Below are 18,983 nucleotides of genomic sequence, written 5' to 3' on the forward strand. Positions count from 1 at the left end.
AGCCCCCTGTGCGTCCCGTCCCATTGCTCCCACAGAGCCTGGCTGGACTCATCCATGGCTGCCCAGCCACCCAAGCCCCTCAGCAACATCCCTAGGGAGGACAGGCAGGGGAGGACTCACCCCTGTCTCATAAATCGGGTTGTCAAACTCCGTTTCTACCGTGATCTGGCTGTAGGGGTGGGAGTACATGAGGGGCAGGCGGAGGCTGGAGTAGTACCGACACCTGCGGGGAGAGGCGGGGTCACTGGGGATTCCAGAACCGCATCCCTCCATCCCAGCTCCTCCCAGCGCCCCGGGCAGTGTGGCTGGGAGGGCGATGCTGGCCCTGCTCTGTGCGCCAGCCCCTGCAGCCCCACCTGGTGAGATAGATGTACGCTCCTCCCAGCAGCAGGGAGATGATCAGCACCGGGATGAAGATGGCCAGGGCCATGTTTCCCCCCTCGAGCGACGTCTCTGCAGCAGCTTCTGCTACTGAAAGGACAAGTTCTATTGTAGTGGCATTTGCAGGCACCGGGTGATCCCCTCTCTGCCTCTCCCCCTCCTCCCAGGTTCCACCAGGATGCTGTGCCTCCAGGAAACCCACATCACTCACCTTCCAGAGCGTGTTCAAAGCTGTCTTGGTTCACTGGAAGAGAGATGGAGAGTTACTGGTCTGTAGCTGGGTTTGGCTGGGTGCTGGCAGCTGTTGCCTGCTGGGAAACCCAAACCTGGGATCTCCTGCCCGGTTTCATCCCAAACCATGCTGTGAACTCCCAGTGATGTAAGCATGGGGCCAGGACTGAGCAGAGCCCAGACCCAGAAAAGCTCCAGCTCTCAGCTGAGTTCAGATCCCAGCTGGGGCTGCAGACAGACCATGGTCCCTGGGCTGTCCCAGGCTGGGGACAGAGATGTTGGCTGTCCCCTTGCCCCCCTCCCCTTCCCTGTTACCTTTGCAGATGGGCAGGGGCCCGCTCCAGTGGGATGGCTGGCCCAGGATGCATTTGATGGTCACCTCCCCCATCAGCTCAAAGCCCTCATAGCACATGAAGGTCAGGGACTCTCCTGGCAGGTAGAGGCGCTTGTAAAGAATTTGGTACCCATTTTCTGGCGGCCCTGGGTTATCACAGGCCAGCGACTCCTCAGCTGAAAGGGAATGAAATGCATCCAGGGTGAGCCCGAGGGAGAGGAGGAGCCTGGGGGCAGTGAGGAAGCACACAAGCTCTCACTTCCCTCTGCTTCCAGAGGAAAGGATCTGCATCACCCCCTGGCTGCAGGAAAGTGCTACCCACAGCCCCCAGAGAGGAGCTGGGCTGAGGGGGGGCAGGACAGACCACCCAGACTTACAGACACAGTGCGGGAGCCGCGAGGTCCAGATGGGGGTGCCGGTCTCACGGCTGTAGCAGGTGAGCAGGGAGCTGCCCTCCAGCACGAAGCCAGGGTTGCAGGTGTACTGGATGGTGGTGCCCACCAGCAGCACCGGGTCCGAGATGAGGCGGGTGGAGTGCTCCACCTCCCCTGGGTCCGTGCAGTACATTACTGGGGAGAGAGCAGGCCTGAGGGGAGCCCCTTGGAGTGGGACCTCTCAGAGCTGGGGGCACCTTGGAGCTGGAGCCCCTTGGAGCTGGGAGCCCCTTGATGCTGGGAGCACCTCAGAGATGGGAAAACCTTGGAGCTGGGAGCCCCTCGGAGCTGGGAGCCCCCCTCGGAGCAGGAGCTCCTCAGAGCTGGGAGCCCCCCTTGGAGCAGGAGCTCCTCAGAGCTGGGAGCTCCTCAGAGCTGGGAGCATCTTGGAGCTGGGAGCACCTCAGAGCTGGGGGCACCTCGGAACTTGGAGCCCCTTGGAGCAGGAACCCCTTGCAGCTGGGAGCCTCTCAGAGCGGGACCAGCACTGTCACAGGGTGCGGGACAGGGACAGCAGCCCCTTCCTGTGGGCACACTTACTCTTTTCACAGAAGGGGGGGTCGCTGCTCCAGCTGAGGTCCCACTGGCAGGTGAGGGTGTCACTGCCCACGATGTCATAGCCCGGGTCACACTGGTAGGTGATCTTGGCCCCTCTCACCAGCTCTGTGTGTGACGTGGTCTTCCAGCCGTTCTGGATCTCGGGCAGGTCAGAGCAGGAGTCGTTGCGGGACACCTCTGCAGCCAAGAGGGATTCTGGCTGAGCAGGACCCCTGGCACAGCCCTCCCCGGAGCCACCCCAGCTGGACACACAGCTCTTCCCAAGATCCTGTCCCTCCCCACAGCCCCACAAATGGCACAGCTGCTCTGCAGCCAGCATCCCCTGGGCACAGGGAAGGGCAGCTGTGGGGGACAGGGGCTCTTTGCAGCCTCCCCAACCCTGATCCTACAGGCAGAGAGAGGGCTGGGCTGGTGAAAATGGGGTCAGCATAAACTGAGAGCACCAGGCTCAGCTCCAGCTGTGGGTGCAGGAGAGGTGCCAGCACCATGGTCACAGCACAGCTGGTTTGCTCACCGGAGGGTTTGTCCCCTGCTTCCCCCAGGCTGGTTTGCTCAGGTGAGGGGTTGTGCCCTGCCCTCCCCAGCCCTGTGTGCTGCAGAGCACCAAGGAGGGCCCTGCAGCCTCTGGGTGCTCTGCATTGCAGCTCGCTCTGTTTGTCATAGCCAGGGCTGTCAGCAGTGCAAGGAAAACGTGCCTGGAGGAGCCTGGCATGGGAAGCAGGGTGGGGGAGAGGCGGCCATGGGGATGGAATGCCCCTCACAGCCCTTGTCCCTGCTGTGGCCCAGCCTGGCAGGCACAGCTGCCCCGAAGGACAATGGAACAGATGTCTCCAGGAGCTGCTCTGGAGCACAGAGATGGGGACATCCACCTCAGGAGCCCACCCAGGGTCTGGCTTCAGTGACCACCCCTGCCTGTCAGGGTGTCTGTGGGAATCCTTCATCCCTGTTTCCAGCAATTTCTTCCCCCCAGGGCTAACAGGGACCAAACCCACCTTGTTGCCAGCCTGAAGGAGGGGATACATACAGGGACACCCCAGAAGTGACTGACACAGAGGCCTGGGGGTCCTGCAGGAGGTTCAGGGTGGGATGAGGAGGGGGTGCTGGTGCCACAGTGACTCTCCCTACATCCAGCCCCTGCACCTGGACATTCAGGGTTGGCTATGTGTCACATCCTCACACCAGCACCCTGCTCCCCGTACCTATGTAGTTCATGATGAATCCTTGCCCCTTCCCAAAGATGAGCCCAGCAGGGTCCGAGTGGAACTGGATGGTGAGGTCGGGGCTGGAGGAGTAGAGCTTCTGGGGGCCGCTGCTGCCCACGTACTGCCCCAGGATGCGGGAGGAGAGCTCGTCCCCGTCGTAGATGGTGAGGATGTCACTGTTGGTGATGTTCAGGCTGGGAGGAGAGTTTGGTTAGATGTCAGAACTCAGTGCATCCCTCTGGGTGTCCAGAGTTGCCAAGGACCCCTCCGGGGGGCTTGGAGACCCTGGCACACAGCCCAAAACACCTGCGGATTTGATTTTGACCCCTGGAGCAAGTTACCAGCTTTGTATGAGGACCTGAAAGTCACACAGGTTTGAATAGTGTAATAATAAAATTATCACAGGATGAAAATGTAGATTTTAGGATTTTTGGTATGGGGGTTATGGGGACAAGATGGAGGAATCTGGGCATGTCTGGCCTTTCTTTCTTCTTCTTGTTCTCCATTTTCTGCAGTGATGTTGGTGCTTTGGGATTGGTTTAGAGTAGAAGTGCACTGTCTAACATGCATGATAGGTATTGGGAATTAAGTGTAAATATGTTGTACGTAGTTTGCAGTATAAAAGGACCAGAGTGCCTGTGGCTGCCCTGGTGAGCAGATCTCGGCTGGGCAGAAAGAAAATTTTATAGACAAGAATTAATAAACAACCTCAAGACCGAAAAGTGAAGAGTCCAGACTCGTTCTTCAGCCGCACGGGCCGAAGCAGAGACATCCTGCACATCTCGGGGCAGCGATCATCAACAGCAACCCGAGAGTTAGAGAGCAGCGTGTGCCGGGAGCCCCAGACAGGACACAGCAGTGCGGGGCTCAAGGGACAGCCCGGTCACCTCCCTCCGGGTCACCTCCATCCCTCCGGCTCCCGGGACCCCGCACCTGGAAGCGCCGCTCCACAAGAGCCGCGCTTGTCCCCGCGGCCACCAGAGCGCAGTGGCGGCCCGCGGATGGCGGAGACAGCCGGGGACACCGGACAGGGATGGCTGCAGCCTCCATCCACCCCGGTAACGCGGCTGCTCTGGAGCAGAAAGGGATGGGGGGGGGCTCGCTGCTTTCCCCCCACTCCAAGGACAATGCAGGGTGCACACGCCAAGGGACACAGCTCTGGTGTCGGGAGGGTTCTCTGGGTGCCCGGGGGTGGCAGAGTGGGTGAACGATCACATCACCCCAAGGTGGGCAGTGACAACCCTTCCCTCCTCGCCGTCCTGCCCTGTCTGCCCCAGCGAGGCTCCCCAGGGCTGGGAGCAGTGACATGGGAGGGACAGGGACAAGGACAAACCTCCTCCCCTTCCCCGGGAGAGGAGAGCATCAGGATGCTCCCAGCCACACAGGAGATGCCTGAGCTGATCCCCGAACGTTTTATTAGGAATGCTCTTGGAGGGAGCCCAGCTAATCCCCATGGCAAGCTGACATTTGTAGTAAATCTCTGCTTTCTGTCAAACACGATTTTCTCGGTGACATTTATGCCTGATGACTTCAAATCACTTGGCCTGCAGTTCTGCTCAGCCCCAGCACCCACAGAGCTGGGAGAGGTGTGCTGGGAGCTCCCACTTGGGATTTTATGGGTAGCTTTAAAATCTTTATGACTCTAAGCCTCTACTTGAAACACGTCCTCCTCTTGAAAACCCAAAATAGCATCAAAGGAGGCTCCTGCTGCAGCAGCAGCATTACCATGCCAAGAACTCTCAGCCTGGCATTGGATCCCGTTCCCCTCTGACCCCAGCATGTTCAGCCGGGCTTGCTGAGTGGCTCTGCTCCCTTAGTGCCTGTATTTCACATTCAGCCCAAAGATTGAGCTGTTTCCATCCCATGGATGCCTCCAGGCTCTCCTAACCCTGGATGACCCAGCTCCTGACGTGCTGGGTGTCACTCCAGAAGCACATGGCCACGTGCTGCTGTGGCACTGCTCCCTGTGGAGAATTCCAGAGCTGTTGGAGCAGCAATTCACTGCTGTTATGAAACATGTAATGGTGCTTTGAACTCGGGGAGCACCACTGAGTCCTGCCCAGGGTGCCAAGTGCATCAAAGGGGATTATGGAAGCTCTGAGGGGGAGAACAGGGCATGTCCCTGTGAGGGTGGTGAGGCCCTAGCACAGATTGCCTGGGTATGCTGTGGCTGCCCTGATAGTGGAGCCCTGAAAAATGTTAAAGATAGACTCTGAAAATGTTAGGCTTTATGTTTTCCCAGATCACTGCACCTGCGTAAGCAGTATGATAAATGATATAATTATTAGATGTGATGATTGTTTAGTAATTAAATATAATTATTATATAATCATAAGAAGAATCATGAGAAACTATGTTGGATATTTAAGGGGGGCTATGCTTGGCTGAAATCTATGTATACAATAGAACAATATAAGTATAATAATTAACATGAAAGTTATGTAATGATAAAATATAAAAACATGCTCATCTCGAATGTATAGTCAGAGTCAGATTTGGGTGGAAAATACCCCTGATTCCCAGAGCTCTTAATACAAAGCACCAAATTAATCATTTTCATGATTATGTGTTTCTGAACACCAACAGCCCCATCACAGGAAATGTTCAAGGCCAGGTTGGAAGGGGCTTGGAGGAACCTTGGATGGTGGGAGGTGTCCCTGCCCATGGGAGATCAGCTTCAAGGTCCCTCCCACCCAAACTGTTCTGGGATTCTGTGATTCCATGGTGGAGGTGAGCAGAGCAGGACACTGCAGCAAAATGAGACGAGCACATCTGGGGCAGGGTCAGACACCGAGCCCCTGGGCTACTCACAGCTGGATGTCCAGGAAGAGCCTTTTCTCCTCGCCCACATGGATCCTCCAGATGCAATCCTCCCCCTCCGTGTAGGGCTCCGGCCAGTTGGGGGACAGGATCACCCCGGCCACAGCAGTCAGCTCCCCTCCACACGTGGCTGTGGGGGCAAAGGGGTGTCAGGGTTCAGCAGGGACCCAGGGGTGTCACCCCACAGCCGGCAGTGCCCAGGGGCAGGCCTGACCTCGGCACAGCGGCTCCGTGTCGTTCCAGTAGGGGTCCCGCATGTTGATGCACTCGATGACAGCGGGGCCCTGCTCCAGGGAGTGCCCAGGGTCGCAGGTGAACTCCACGGTGGTGCCCAGGTTGTAGGTGGGGTCAGAGGTGGTGAAGTTCCCGTTCTGGATGTAGGGCTCGTAGCAGTGGCCCCGCTCAAAGGCTGGAAGAGATCCCTGTTAGCTGTAGGGACATGGAGCTGCTCCCTTCTCGCTGAGCTTCCCCAGGCCCTGCTGCTGTCCCCATGTGGACCTGAGCCCTGTGTCCCCACCTGCATGGATGGCCTCTTCCAGGCAATTAGGATTAACAATTTATCCATTCTGAGCCGCACAGTCCTGACCAAACCCCATCCCCATGGTGGCTCAGCACTAGGGATGTGTTCTGCTGGTGTCCCCATGAGAACATGAGCCCTGTGTCCCCACCTGCATGGATGGCCTCTTCTAGGGAGTGTTCTACAGGCAATTAGGATTAACAGTTTATCCACTCTGAGCCACACAGGCCTCAGGAACAAAATGTAAACCATGGTTATCTACTGCTGTGGAATGCAACAGGTGCATCTGTGATTGATCGCATGTGGTTGTTTCTAATTAATGGCCAATCACAGTCCAGCTGTCCAGACTGTCTTGGTCAGCCACAAGCCTTTGTTATCATTCCTTTTCTATTCTTAGCTAACCTTCTAATAAAATCCTTTCCTCTATTCTTTTAGTATAGTTTAAATATAATATATATCATAAAATAATAGATCACCCTTCTGATTTATAATATTTATTGTAATATATAATATATATAATATATATTATATATATTATATAGTATAATATATAATATATAATTTACTATGCATGTTATATATAATATATTTATAATAAATATATAATAGAAATATATATTTATATATATTTCTATTTATTATATATAATAAATATATATTATATACTATACATTATATATCATATATTACATATAATATATGTAAAATATATATGTAAATATATAAAAATAAATATATATATTTATTACAATAAATCAGCCTTCTGAAACATGGAGTCAACATTCTCATCTCTTCCCTCATCCTAAAACCCCTGCGAACACCACCACAACCCACAGCTGGGGTCGGGGAGACCCAAAACCACCAGATTTGCCCCATCCTGGCTGAGCCAGGCACCGCCCTGGGGCCCAGCACAGGGACACAGCACCTTCGAAGCGGATGTTGAAGGCGGTGGCGGCCGCAGGCTCCTCGGCGAGGAAGTCGATCCGGATGGAGGAGCCGTCACTGATGACACCCTCGAAGGGGACACTGTCAGCGCGCAGCGAGTCGTAGAGCACGGCCGAGCGGTTGGTGTCCCCGCTGTACACCACCATCCTGCGGGGACACGGGGCATGGGCCATGGGACAGCGCCCCTCAGTCCCACCCAGGCACGAGGCGGGGAAGCTGGAGCAGCTGGGATAAACTGGGGGCTCCCAGGTTTTGGTGTATTTTGGGGTATTCTCTCTGAAAGAGGCTGTCCGCATGAGAACCTGACCATGGAGAGGCTGGAGTGTGTCCAGGGTGGGAACAGAGCTGGGGATGGGGCTGGACCTTCAGGAGCAGCTGGAAAGGGGCTCAGCCTGGAGAAAAGGAGGCTCAGGGGGGACCTTGGGGCTCTGCACAGCTCCCTGACAGAAGGGGACAGCCTGAAGGGGTCAGGCTCTGCTCCCTGGGAACAGGGATAGGATGAGAGGAAATGGCTTGTGTCAGAGAAGGTTTGGACTGGATATCAAGGATATCAGGGAAAATTTCCTTCCCAAAAGGGCTGATAAGCATTGAAACAGGCAGCCAGGGGCAGTGGTGGAGTTCCCATCCCTGGAGGGATTTAACAGCTGTGTAAATATGGAGACATGGTTTAGTGGTGGCCTTGGCAGTGCTGGAGGACAATTGAACTCAATTATCTCAGAGGGCTTTCCCAACCCAAATGATTCCATTTTTCTATTTAGTGCCCAGCAACAGGCCCTGCTCCTCACCCCGTGCAGAAGAAGGCCCCTGGGATCTCTCTGCAGTCCCAGGGTTGTGAGGAAACAGCTCCAGGAGCCTCACCTGTCCTTCTCAGTCAGCAGGAGCTTCTCAAAGTGCAGGTGCAGCTTCTGTCCCGGGGGAGCCCCGATGGCCCAGACGCAGTACACGCTGCCAGACTGGTTCCCGCTGTAGCTGGGGGACAGCACGCGGCCGATGGTGGCATTGTGCACCGTCCCTCCACAGGGAGCTGCAACACAGCATGGCACGTGGCATTTGTGCTCCCAGGGCACAAACCTCCTGCCTGGGCTCTGCTTTGCTCTGTCTGCACGTATTTATACTCACACACAGATACAAAATCTTAATTTCCCTTCACTTTGCTGCCCAACGAGGGGACAGATTCTGCTGTTGCTCCCTGACCACCTGAGGCACTGCCCTCACCCCCTCCCTGTCACCACATTTCTCTTCACAGAGAAAAGCAAGGCACAGCTCTTCCCAAGAATATTTCTGGCTTTCACATTCTCTGAACCTCAGAGAAAGGAAAAACAATTCTTATCTCATTTGCTGCTCCTGTGTTGTTCACAAGTGGAAAGCATTGTGGAAGATTGTTCACCTGAAGGGAATTGATAATTGGATTCTGGTGTGAGTGTTTTGATTCACTGACCAGTTGGATCCAGATGTGTTTGTTGGGACTGTGGGCTGACAGTCACGAGATGCTGTGCAGGGGAGTGCAGTTGAGTGCTTGGCAGATTCAGTTTAGATGCAATGCAATACAATATAGTATAATAAAGTAATCAATTAGCCTTCTGATAAGATGGAGTCCTCCTCATCATTTCTCCTGGACATCAGGCAAAAATATCACTGATACCTCCCAGGACCACACTCATCTCATGAGACAAAGACAGGGGCTCTTGTTTCCCTCAGTGGGGCCCAGTTTCCCAGCACGGGGCTGGGATGTGCAGTACCTGAGCAGATGGGCTCGGGGCTGCTCCAGTGTGGCCGGGATGCGTTGATGCAGGTCAGCATGCGGGGGCCCTGCAGCTCGTAGCCCAGGTGGCAGTGGAAGTGAGCGATGCCACCCGAGTGCAGATCCATCACCGTCACATCCCCAAAGTCAGGCCTCCGTGGGAAGTTGCAGCTCAGCATAAACACTGGAACAGGCACACATTGGGAGCTCAGGGCTCAGCTGCACCCAGCCACCCCGTGGGGACGTGCTGGATGTGCCCACGTGTCACACAGAGCAGAGGCAGAGCACCACCAACCCCCCACTGCCACCGCTTCCCCACCTGTTACTGCTCCTGCCCAGACCCAGTTTCTATTTTAAAAATAATTTGCTGGAACTCATTTATTTTTTAAAGCTCTTCGAGGTAAAAAATAGACTGGTAGTGTGAGTGTGTGCAGGAGGAGCTGCTGCACGGGGACAGAAACGGGGCAAGATGAGTGTGAGAGGCACAGCCAGCACTGGGGTTGGGGACATCAGGGCACACTGAACCCTCTGCCCAGGGCACAACACCCACGGGCAGAGGGTGAAACAGGAGCGTGGCTGGTCTGTGGGGGCACAGCCCGCTGGTTTGACCCTGCAGCCAAGTGGGACTGACCCCAAACCCCCTCCATTACCCACCCTGGTAGTGGAGCTGGAAGGTCCCCACCACGTCGTCCTGGAAGGTGCGGAAGTAGACGGAGATGGTGTTGGTGGGGCTGCGGATCACCTGGCCCTCCACCAGGAGGGTCTGGTTGGCCAAGACCACCAGGGCATCGCCGTCCACGCCACGGATGGACAGCACCTCCCCATCTGACAGGTTCACGCTCTTCACCTGCGGGAACAGAGTGGGGACCCCAGGGTCACATCCCAACCCATCACACACACCCAGATCATCACACCAGCACAGTGCTGCCACAAAACCAGGGCATTCCTCAGGCTTTGGTGCTCACCACCCACCCCGTGCACCAGGAAACCTCCCCAGGATCCCTCACCCCACTGAGGAGTGCTCGGGGAGCCACACAGCAAGTGCATCTAATGAGCAGTTCCAAAAGGCTTTAATTATTATTTGGAAATAGCTGAGCAGTAACCTCACATTTACATTTCACGTCCATTTAGCTTAATAAATGGGCTCATATTTCAGCAGAAAGACGCTCATCAGACCGTTTGTTTCCCTGAGTGTGTGAGGCCCCGGGCTCTATATTTAGCACCAGCCCAGCCGTGATTGGGAGCGCTCCCGACGATGTTGTGACTGCAGGGATTTGTGGCTGCTGTCACCGCCGTGCCCACCTCCTCCTGGCACACGGGGCCAGGATGTGCCCTGCTCCAAGGGCACTGCATGGAGCCACCCCAAGCCTCAGCATCCTGAGCCTGCTCCTGAAGGAAATCCCTGGAAAAGCTCATTCCTGGATGCAAAGGTGGATTAACATCCCCAGGGTGGCCCAGAGCGCATCTGGGTTCACCCCAGCCCAGTTCAGAGCATGCCTGGGTTCACCCCAGCCCATGTTTCAATCCAAAAGGAACTGATTTTGCCTTATTTTTCCAGCTGGGTCCTGGCAGGGAAAAGCATTTTCTGGAGCACAAGCCACATGCAACTCTGACCTCCAGCCTGCCCTGGGTTATTTCTTCTTTTCCAGATATTATCCCAAAAACCTGCCCCCCACCCAGCATGGCCAGCGCACACTATGGCTGGTAGGATGGCTCAGATCTGATTATTAATAAATGGGATTGATTAAGTGTTATTTGGGTGAATTATTTAGAGTCCAGGGATCCAAGCGGGCTCCATACGATGCCAACAATTTCCCCCAGCTCCCACCGGGACACAGCTTTGCTTCTCCAGCTGGGTCTGGATCCCTGCAAAGATTTTTCCAAGGTGTTTCTAACAGATTTTGTTCTGCTTGAAGCCAAACCTGTTCCCCAGCTGGGTCCCTCCAGAGCTGGTGGCACCACGCACATGACACAGAGCCAAAACTCTCTGGGAAATTGGGAAGGGGATTCGGGGGAGCAGCTGGAGCAGGCAGAGCCCTGCAGAAGGGAGGAAGCTGGGGATCAGTGCTGGGTGTCACAGGGGGAGCAGCTGGAGCAGGCAGGGCTCTGCAGAAGGGAGGAAGCTGGGGATCAGTGCTGGGTGTCACAGGGGGAGCAGCTGGAGCAGGCAGGGCTCTGCAGAAGGGAGGAAGCTGGGGATCAGTGCTGGGTGTCACAGGGGGAGCAGCTGGAGCAGGCAGGGCTCTGCAGAAGGGAGGAAGCTGGGGATCAGTGCTGGGTGTCACAGGGGGAGCAGCTGGAGCAGGCAGGGCTCTGCAGAAGGGAGGAAGCTGGGGATCAGTGCTGGGTGTCACACACACACCCACACTCAGTTCCACCTCGGTGGAACCAGGGGAGCAGGGTGTCACAAGTGCCATTCCCTGTGCCAGCACCAGGCTGGCATTCCCAGAGGAGCCTGGAGTGAGCAGGGAGTGCAGACTCTGCCATGGCCCCGTGCCAGGGAGCATCAGCCCTGCGAGAGGGACCATATGTGCGAGCTCCTGCCAGGGGCTGGGAGCACAGGCTCTGACTTCAATCACTGCCTGCGCCCACAGCAGCTCCTCCAGAGCCTTGGGGAGGCAGCAGGGATCCTCCAGTCAGGCTGCCAGCCTCGCTCACCCACTGGGAAACAAACCTCTTTAGGGAAATTCTATCTCCTGCCAAGAAGATTCAAGAATTTTAAAAATAAATGTAATTTCACCAAGGAGAGCTGGCTGCTCCCAGCTCCCAGGGCTGCCGTGGCACAGGTAGGGACACAGCTCTCCCTGGAATGCTGAGAGGGGTGCAGAGAGGGGCAGTGAGCTGAGCAGGGACCCTGAGCTCTCACACAGCCCAGGGCAGCTCCCAGCCTTTCCCAGGATCATGCCTGACATCCAGGCTTTGCCCTCCCTGCAGTGAGTGAGGGTCTGGCTCCAAAGGAAGTGAAGTGTCCCTGTGTCCTCCTGCATGGCTCCCAGTGCCCGCAGGAGCAGTTTTGGAGTGCCACAGGCATTCCTGCCACCACCAGGCTGTCCCATTCCTGTCCCAGGGGCTTCTCTCTGCTCCTGCAGAGCCTTTAATGAGATCCCCAGGGTAAGAGGCAGCTACAGGAGCTGGGAATCCAATCCAGACCCCTCTGATGGGACACCACACCCCACACCCCGGGTTATCCAGTGCCTTCCCTTTGGAATTCACCTCCTGCAGCACAGGGCACTGCCAGCTGCAGATGAGGCCATGCTCCACCAGCCCCGACCTGCTGTTGTGATTTAATTTGTCTGCAACGCTCCAAAGCATCGGCAAAGCAAAATGCAAAGCTTGGGGGGGGGGGTGGAGAGGCCAATTTTATGCTCCATTAAAACCTCAGCTCGCAACAGAGCGAGGTCAGGAGTGGTGTCACCTGATGGATTATGGACAGAGGCGAATTTACAGCAGAGCAGCCTCTCTTTAGCACCCTGTGGATCTGAGGAGACAGTTGCTGTGTCCAGTTACTTTTCCACTGCCATGGAGAGGTGGCTGAGCTGCTCAGACTCTCCAGGGCTCAATCTGAACCACTGCTGCTCCCAGGGCAACATTACCACCAGGGCTGGCAGCCACTGTGGCTTTGGGGCCAGCCCCTGCCTGTGCCCACCATGGGGACAGCAGGGACAAGCCCCCTGGAGCTCCAGCTCCTTTTAATGCACACCTTTAATTACACAAATTCAAAGTGCAGGGACTTAAATTAGATGCAAATGGTGACATGGGGAAATGACAAGAAGAAAAGATTGCAAGCAGCATGGAGACGCTGCGCTGGTTTCACCTGGAGAGGGTTTGGAGTGGGCAGAGGCCCCTGTCCTGCTTGCAGCCTCACCAGGCTGAGGGATGCTCGTTTTGGGGGGAGCTGATGGTGCAATATTCACATCAGCTTGGTGAGACCCCCTGCTCCGATGGGTGGGCATTCACTGGGCACCTGCCCCAGCCAGAGAAGGAACCTGGGCTGCCCCCCTGGGCATCCTGCAGCTTCAGAGACACCCAAACCCCTCCCTGACAATGGGGGGTGCAGAGGGCAGGGAGCTGGTGCCCCCATCCCACCCAGTGCCTTTTAACAACCTGCTGCCAGCGCCTCTTGGTTAAATTAATTGCGTGACATTTACAGAGTTTGATCATCACTGACATTCAGGATGTTCCAGCTCCTTCATTGAGTTCATTTATTTCACAGCCTCAGAAAAAAGATCTATTTTTTCCCCAGAAAGGGATATTTTATCAAGTGAAGGTGCCCAGGGCAGAGGTGCCCAAGGCTCAGCATCATTTGCTGCAGTGACCAGTTGTGGTATTCACATTCTCTGGAAAAATCCCTTTGCCCAGGATTTTTCTCTTGAGAAGCTGAGAAGCCTCAGAGGAAAAGGAAAACAATTCTTATCTCATTTGTTTCTCCTGTGTTTTGCTGCTTTGGAATTTGGTTGGAGATTGTTTATCTGTAGTGGTGTTTGCAGGGGTCCCAGGATGAGGGAAGAGACAAAAATCTTGACTCCGTGTTTCATACTATTTTATGATATATATTATATTAAAAGAAAATGATATATTAAAACTATACTAAAAGAATAGAAGAAAGGATTTCACCAGAGGGCTTGAAAGGAATAGAATGGAATGGAATGATAATAAAATCTTGTGACTGTTCACAGCCTCGACACAGGTGATTATCATTGGTCATCAAGTAAAAACAATTTCACAAGCTGGGTAAACAATCCTCCAAATCACATTCCAAAGCAGCAAAACATGAGGAAGCTGAAGAATCTCAGCTTCTCAGGAGAAAAGATCCCAACAAAAAGATTTTTCATAAAATATGTCTGTAACATTTATCCAACAGGTGATCGTTACATTGGGTTTCTGATGTGAATTGTTTTAACTTATTGGCCAACTGGGGCCAAGCTGTGTCGAGACTCTGGAGAGAGTCAGGAGTTTTCATTATTATCTTTTTAGCATTGTGTAAATATCCTTTCTGGATTCTTTAGTATAGTATAGTATAGTTTGATATTTTTAATAGAATACATATATTAATATCATTAATTAATATTAATTATTATTATATAATTAATCAACATTAATTATTAATCAATTACTAATTAATAGAATCATAAAATAATAACTTTGCCTTCTGAGAATGTGGAGTCAGATTTATCCTTCCTTCCTTCATCCGGGGGCAACAAACACAATAACCAGTGGGTCTGGCTGTGGGGACAGCCAAGGCAGGGGACACCCAGGGCAGGGGACACACAAGGCAGGGGACACCCAGGGCAGGGCTCACCTGGAGCTCGACGCCATAGCCGGTGTAGACAGTGACGTTGTAGGTGCACTGCAGGTACCCGTGCAGGGGCAGGGGGGGATAATCCGTGGAGTCAATGTAGCCCTCAGGCTCGTGGAAGCTCATGCTGCAGAGCACTGAGGGGACACAAACAGGGTCACACCGAGGGCATTTCACTCCCACACCCCAAAACCCAGCAATCCCGGCCCCATCAGTGATCCCATGGAGTTACAGAATCACAGAGTGGTTTGGGTTGGAAGGGACATTAAAGCCCAACCCCTGCCATGGGCAGGGACACCTTCCACTAGACCAGATTGCTACAAGCTCCATCCAGGCTGGCCTGGGATGCTTCCAGGGATCCAGGGGCAGCCACAGCTTCTCTGGCTCTCTGCCAGGGCCTCACCACCCTTGTAGGGAAGAAATGCTCCACAAAATCCCATCTAACCCTTCCCTCTGGCAGTGGGAAGCCATTCCCCCTTTCCTGACACTCCATGCCTTGTCTAAATTCCCTCTCCAGCTCTCTTGAAGCCCCTTTAGGAACCGGAAGGAGCTCTAAGCTCTTCCTGAAACCCTCTCCCATCTCTCCCAGCCACAAGTGTTTCATCCCTCCAATCATAAAGTGCATGAAGAGCAGAAGATTTTAGGCACCCCTCAAACCCAAACAGTGGCCTGATTTTGGGAAGGGCTGCCTAAACACAGTTGTGCTGCGTTCCCCACCTGTGCCACAGTCCCATGTCCATGTTCAGCTCACCTGGGGTGGGCTCTGTGGTGGTGACAGTGGTGGTGACAATGGTGGACGTGGTGGTTTCCTGGGTCTCCTCCGGCACAGAGCCGTGCGCATCCCTCTCCGTGCCCTTGGTTGGGATAACACCAGCTGGAGCCACGGTGGGAGCCGCTCCAGCATCCCCTATGCTGTCAGGGAGGGCTGGGGGCAGGCTGGAAGGGGAGATCTGCAGCGTGGGGTGGCTGGTGGTGGCCTGGTCCGCCCAGGGCAGCTCGGGGGGGCTCCGCTCAGTGTCCTCTGCTGGCACCCGCAGCCCTGGGGCGGCCGTGGGGAGCCTGGAGCTCCGTGGGCTGGCTGGGGACGCAGTCCCAGGGGGTCCTGCCGGGGTGGGCTTCAGCCTTGGGTGCTTCCTTCCCGTGTTCACTTGCTTCAGAGCCGGTGGCTTTTTCTTAACAGGGGAAGTTTGTTTGGCATCAGGTCTGGGGGCAGCGGTGGCCATAGGCAGGAGTGGTGTGGTCTCCTCCGGGGCTGGCAGGAGGTTGAGGGCAGTGCCCTGCCCCTGCTCTCCAACTCCAGGATCTGGACCCACAGCATGCCCAAAATCCTCAGCTCCACCAGTCAAACCAGTGCTGTGCCCCAGCTCTGCAGCTCCACCACCCATCTTCTCCAGGGGTTCATCCACAGACAGAGGGTCCGGACTGGCCGGCACCAGCGCTGCCCCCGATCCGCTGTCTGCAAGAAACAGGGAGAAGTGGGACTTGGGCAAAGCTGGGCATGAAATTAGATATTTTGTGTGCTGCTGGTGTGAAATCAGCCCCCTGGGAAGCTGCAGGAACACCCACCACTTCCCAAAGAAGGAACGAGCGGCCCCCACAGCACAACACACCCACCTCCAGGCACCGCCGTGTTGGGCAAACCCAACCCAACATTTATGGGAACAGGGATGGGCAGGAAAGAGCCAATGGCCAAAGCCACCCAGCACCGCTCTGGCCAGGAGGTAATTGCAAAAATCCAGGTTTATTCCCCGCTGTGGGGTGACCGGGTTGTGATCCATGGGCTGGAATTCACCGCAAGCTCCGTGAGACGCCGCAAAGAGCTCGGAGCGCCTGAGAGTCAATGCTTTCCATGGAAACAGCAGTTGCCAGGGAAAGCACTTAATGCACGCTACTTAAAGACCATCATTCCAGCCCCCTCATGTCCCCTGGGAGGGTTTGGAGCCCATGGAATGAAGGGTGTCTGTCCCTCTGTGGGCACAGGGGGGTCTGCAAACCCCCAGCCCCATTGCTGGCCAGGCAACAACTGAGCCCTAAAGCAGCTCCAGCTGCTCTGACATGTCTGTGGTGGCAGCCAGGATGTGTGGCCACCACAGCACCAGCTCTCCATGGGATGGGGGCTGGAGCAGCAGTCAGGGTTTCCTTTCCAAGCAGACTCCAGATAAACCTGGGATCACCTCAGCAGTAACTTTAAACAAAAGCACAACTCTTGGGTTGCATTTAACTTGATGCTTTCTGTTTCAAATTCTGCTAATTAAGGTAGGACTGGAATGAAAAGGAGGGGGGAAAATGGAGCTTTTGTGTGTGAATCCTGAAACACAGGGACACTGTGGGTGCCACTGCCCAGGGGGAACGAGGGAGGGCACAAGCAGCCTGTGCAGAGGGACTGAGCAGCGCTGAAAACTGACTTTGCTCCATCTCCTGGAAAACAGAAGCAGTTTCTGGCAAGAACCAAAGATGAGGAGCGCAACAGGGAAAGGGGAAAGCTGAATTAGCCTGAAGGATGGAGCTGCCAAAACTCTGGCAGTCCCTACACTGCTCATTGGTCCAGGAGAGTCCTTGGATGCTCTGCTGGTGCCTGGGCAGGTCCTTTGTCTCTGGGACAAGCCATTTCACCCTGCTGCAGCCACCAGCAAACCTCCCCAGGGCTTCCTGGCCTCTCCTGCAGCTTTCCACAAGTTAAAGCATTAATTCTTTAATTACCAAGTGGTTCAGCAAATCCATCACCCATTCCCTGAGCGCATTAGGAGACATTTCACACACATCATCTGCAACCATCAGCTTGGGCCAGCTCTGAATAATCATCCCCCAGGAAGGCTGGGTGCCTCAGTGTCCCCACACTTCTGGGAGGGACCAGAAGCTTCCACACCAGAAGCTTCCACACCAGGAGCTTCCACACCTTCTGGTTTTTTCTTGGAGTCTCTGCTTCCCTTTCCATCCCACCCTGAGCTCCATGGGCACCCTGCCATGGGCTGATGGAGGAGAATGTTCCCAAAGCTGTGCCAGTGGCAGCTCTCCTTCCCTGAGAAGTTTTGCAGGGCTCTCCAGGGCTCTTCTCTTCCTCTCCCACCCCAAGACCAGGAGGAACAGTTAGTGGTTGCTCTCCCATGGCCCAGGTGACAATTTTAGGGCTCTGCAGCAAAAGGTTTTGTCCATGATGGAAGAGGATGAAGCTCTGAGACAGGGGAGAAAGCACAGGGAGGAGAGAGGGCTCACTGGCTGGTAGGACAGGGTAGGACATTCTGGGACATTCTAGGACACCAGCTCACAGTAGGACAATCAAGGATCCCGAATCCTTAAAGCCAACACATTCCCAAAAACACCAACCCTGCATCCCCCGGGTTATTTGTCATGTGAACCCTAACTCTTAATGGATTGTGCCTTTAAACCATATTTTATGCTTTCGGAAAGCTGACTAATTCCTTATTAGATCCTTTGCCAGGATGCATTTACTCGATTCTGTCCTTAACAAAGCATGAAATAAAACACTCTGTAAAGCGACTCCTTAATGAGCCACTAAACACGCCGCAGTTTGTAAAGAGCAAACGCATTCCAGGGAAGGGGAGAGGGCTGGAGCAGGGGAGGGGCAGGCACAGGGTGTCCGGGATCAATAAGGGCTTATTCCACATCATCAGAAAGAGAATTGATTGTGGATGTCAGCTCCTGATTGATCAGCACCCCCAAACATCCCTCCCCATGGAGCTCGGTGCCGCCCCACAGCCCCCACAGCCCCCTGATTCCTGCCTGGAGCCCTTTTGGGAAGCAGAACTGAACATTCCCATCCTTAAGGAAGGACTGCAGTGGGTTTCCATGTTTGCAAGGCCAGGGTGGGATTTGGTGAGATCCCTTCCACTGTTGTGAATTCCAACAGCCATTCCACCACCTCCAAGGCCCATGGGGTGATCGTGGCCACACAGGACCCTCCCCAGCTGCCAAAACTCATCCTGCTCTGCACAAGTGATCAATCCAGAGCTGCTGGAAGAGAAATGGTCACGTTTGACCTTGATCTAATCTGGAAATAGGAAATAACCACTATTGAGATGCACAAGGGGTTTGTCTTGTACCCTGATCAGGGGGTCTCCAAGGGCAGTTTGGCACTGGGAAGCCTTCCCCAAACCCATGTACGAAAAATGTGTATTTTATGATTGGCTTTTTGCAATATTAAAAAGAATATTCTATGTGTTACGTTAGAAAGTTATGCTGTATTAATTTTCTCAAGCAGCATGTTAAATATAGTTTTAGGTTATAACATAATGTTAAAATAAAAACTATGCTGTGTAAGATACTTTTTTTAAAGAAAGGACTTGCACTGAGATAGCAGCCACAGGACACCTAAATCTTTCAGAGAGAAAGAATTTATTATTCTCTTATCAGAAGAAACTAACTTCTTCCTGCCTTGCTGGGCCATGAAGAGTTATTAAGATTAAGAGGAAGAAGTTGACACTGACCAGACAGAATCCTGTGTTTGAATGGAATTTATGCATCATGTATGGGATGTATAAATATGCAATAGGCTGTTGTTTTTAA

General features: G+C 54.1%; 1 protein-coding gene across 2 annotated transcripts in view; it reads right to left on the reverse strand.

The window, feature by feature from the left end:
- The window catches only part of SEZ6L (seizure related 6 homolog like), a 42,480-nt gene that overhangs the window by 1,587 nt on the left and 21,910 nt on the right, over positions 1 to 18,983 (reverse strand). Inside the window, exons 2-16 of one of the 2 annotated variants that reach the window (XM_054288741.1) lie at positions 15,211 to 15,915; positions 14,463 to 14,596; positions 9,818 to 10,010; positions 9,162 to 9,347; positions 8,281 to 8,446; positions 7,403 to 7,569; positions 6,175 to 6,369; positions 5,952 to 6,090; positions 3,138 to 3,334; positions 1,921 to 2,115; positions 1,324 to 1,515; positions 928 to 1,122; positions 593 to 625; positions 357 to 468; positions 121 to 223 (exon numbers count right to left, since the gene is read on the reverse strand). In XM_054288741.1, the coding sequence (XP_054144716.1) occupies positions 121 to 223; positions 357 to 468; positions 593 to 625; positions 928 to 1,122; positions 1,324 to 1,515; positions 1,921 to 2,115; positions 3,138 to 3,334; positions 5,952 to 6,090; positions 6,175 to 6,369; positions 7,403 to 7,569; positions 8,281 to 8,446; positions 9,162 to 9,347; positions 9,818 to 10,010; positions 14,463 to 14,596; positions 15,211 to 15,915 (2,912 nt within the window). Of the gene's footprint in view, positions 1 to 120; positions 224 to 356; positions 472 to 592; positions 626 to 927; positions 1,123 to 1,323; positions 1,516 to 1,920; positions 2,116 to 3,137; positions 3,335 to 5,951; positions 6,091 to 6,174; positions 6,370 to 7,402; positions 7,570 to 8,280; positions 8,447 to 9,161; positions 9,348 to 9,817; positions 10,011 to 14,462; positions 14,597 to 15,210; positions 15,916 to 18,983 lie in introns of both variants that reach the window. The other variant, XM_054288740.1, reaches the window with a different exon arrangement.

This window comes from Melozone crissalis, unplaced genomic scaffold (genome assembly GCF_028551555.1).
Source record: "Melozone crissalis strain CALT ecotype California unplaced genomic scaffold, PUWL_Pcris_2 ptg000063l_1, whole genome shotgun sequence".
Classification (NCBI taxonomy): domain Eukaryota; kingdom Metazoa; phylum Chordata; class Aves; order Passeriformes; family Passerellidae; genus Melozone; species Melozone crissalis.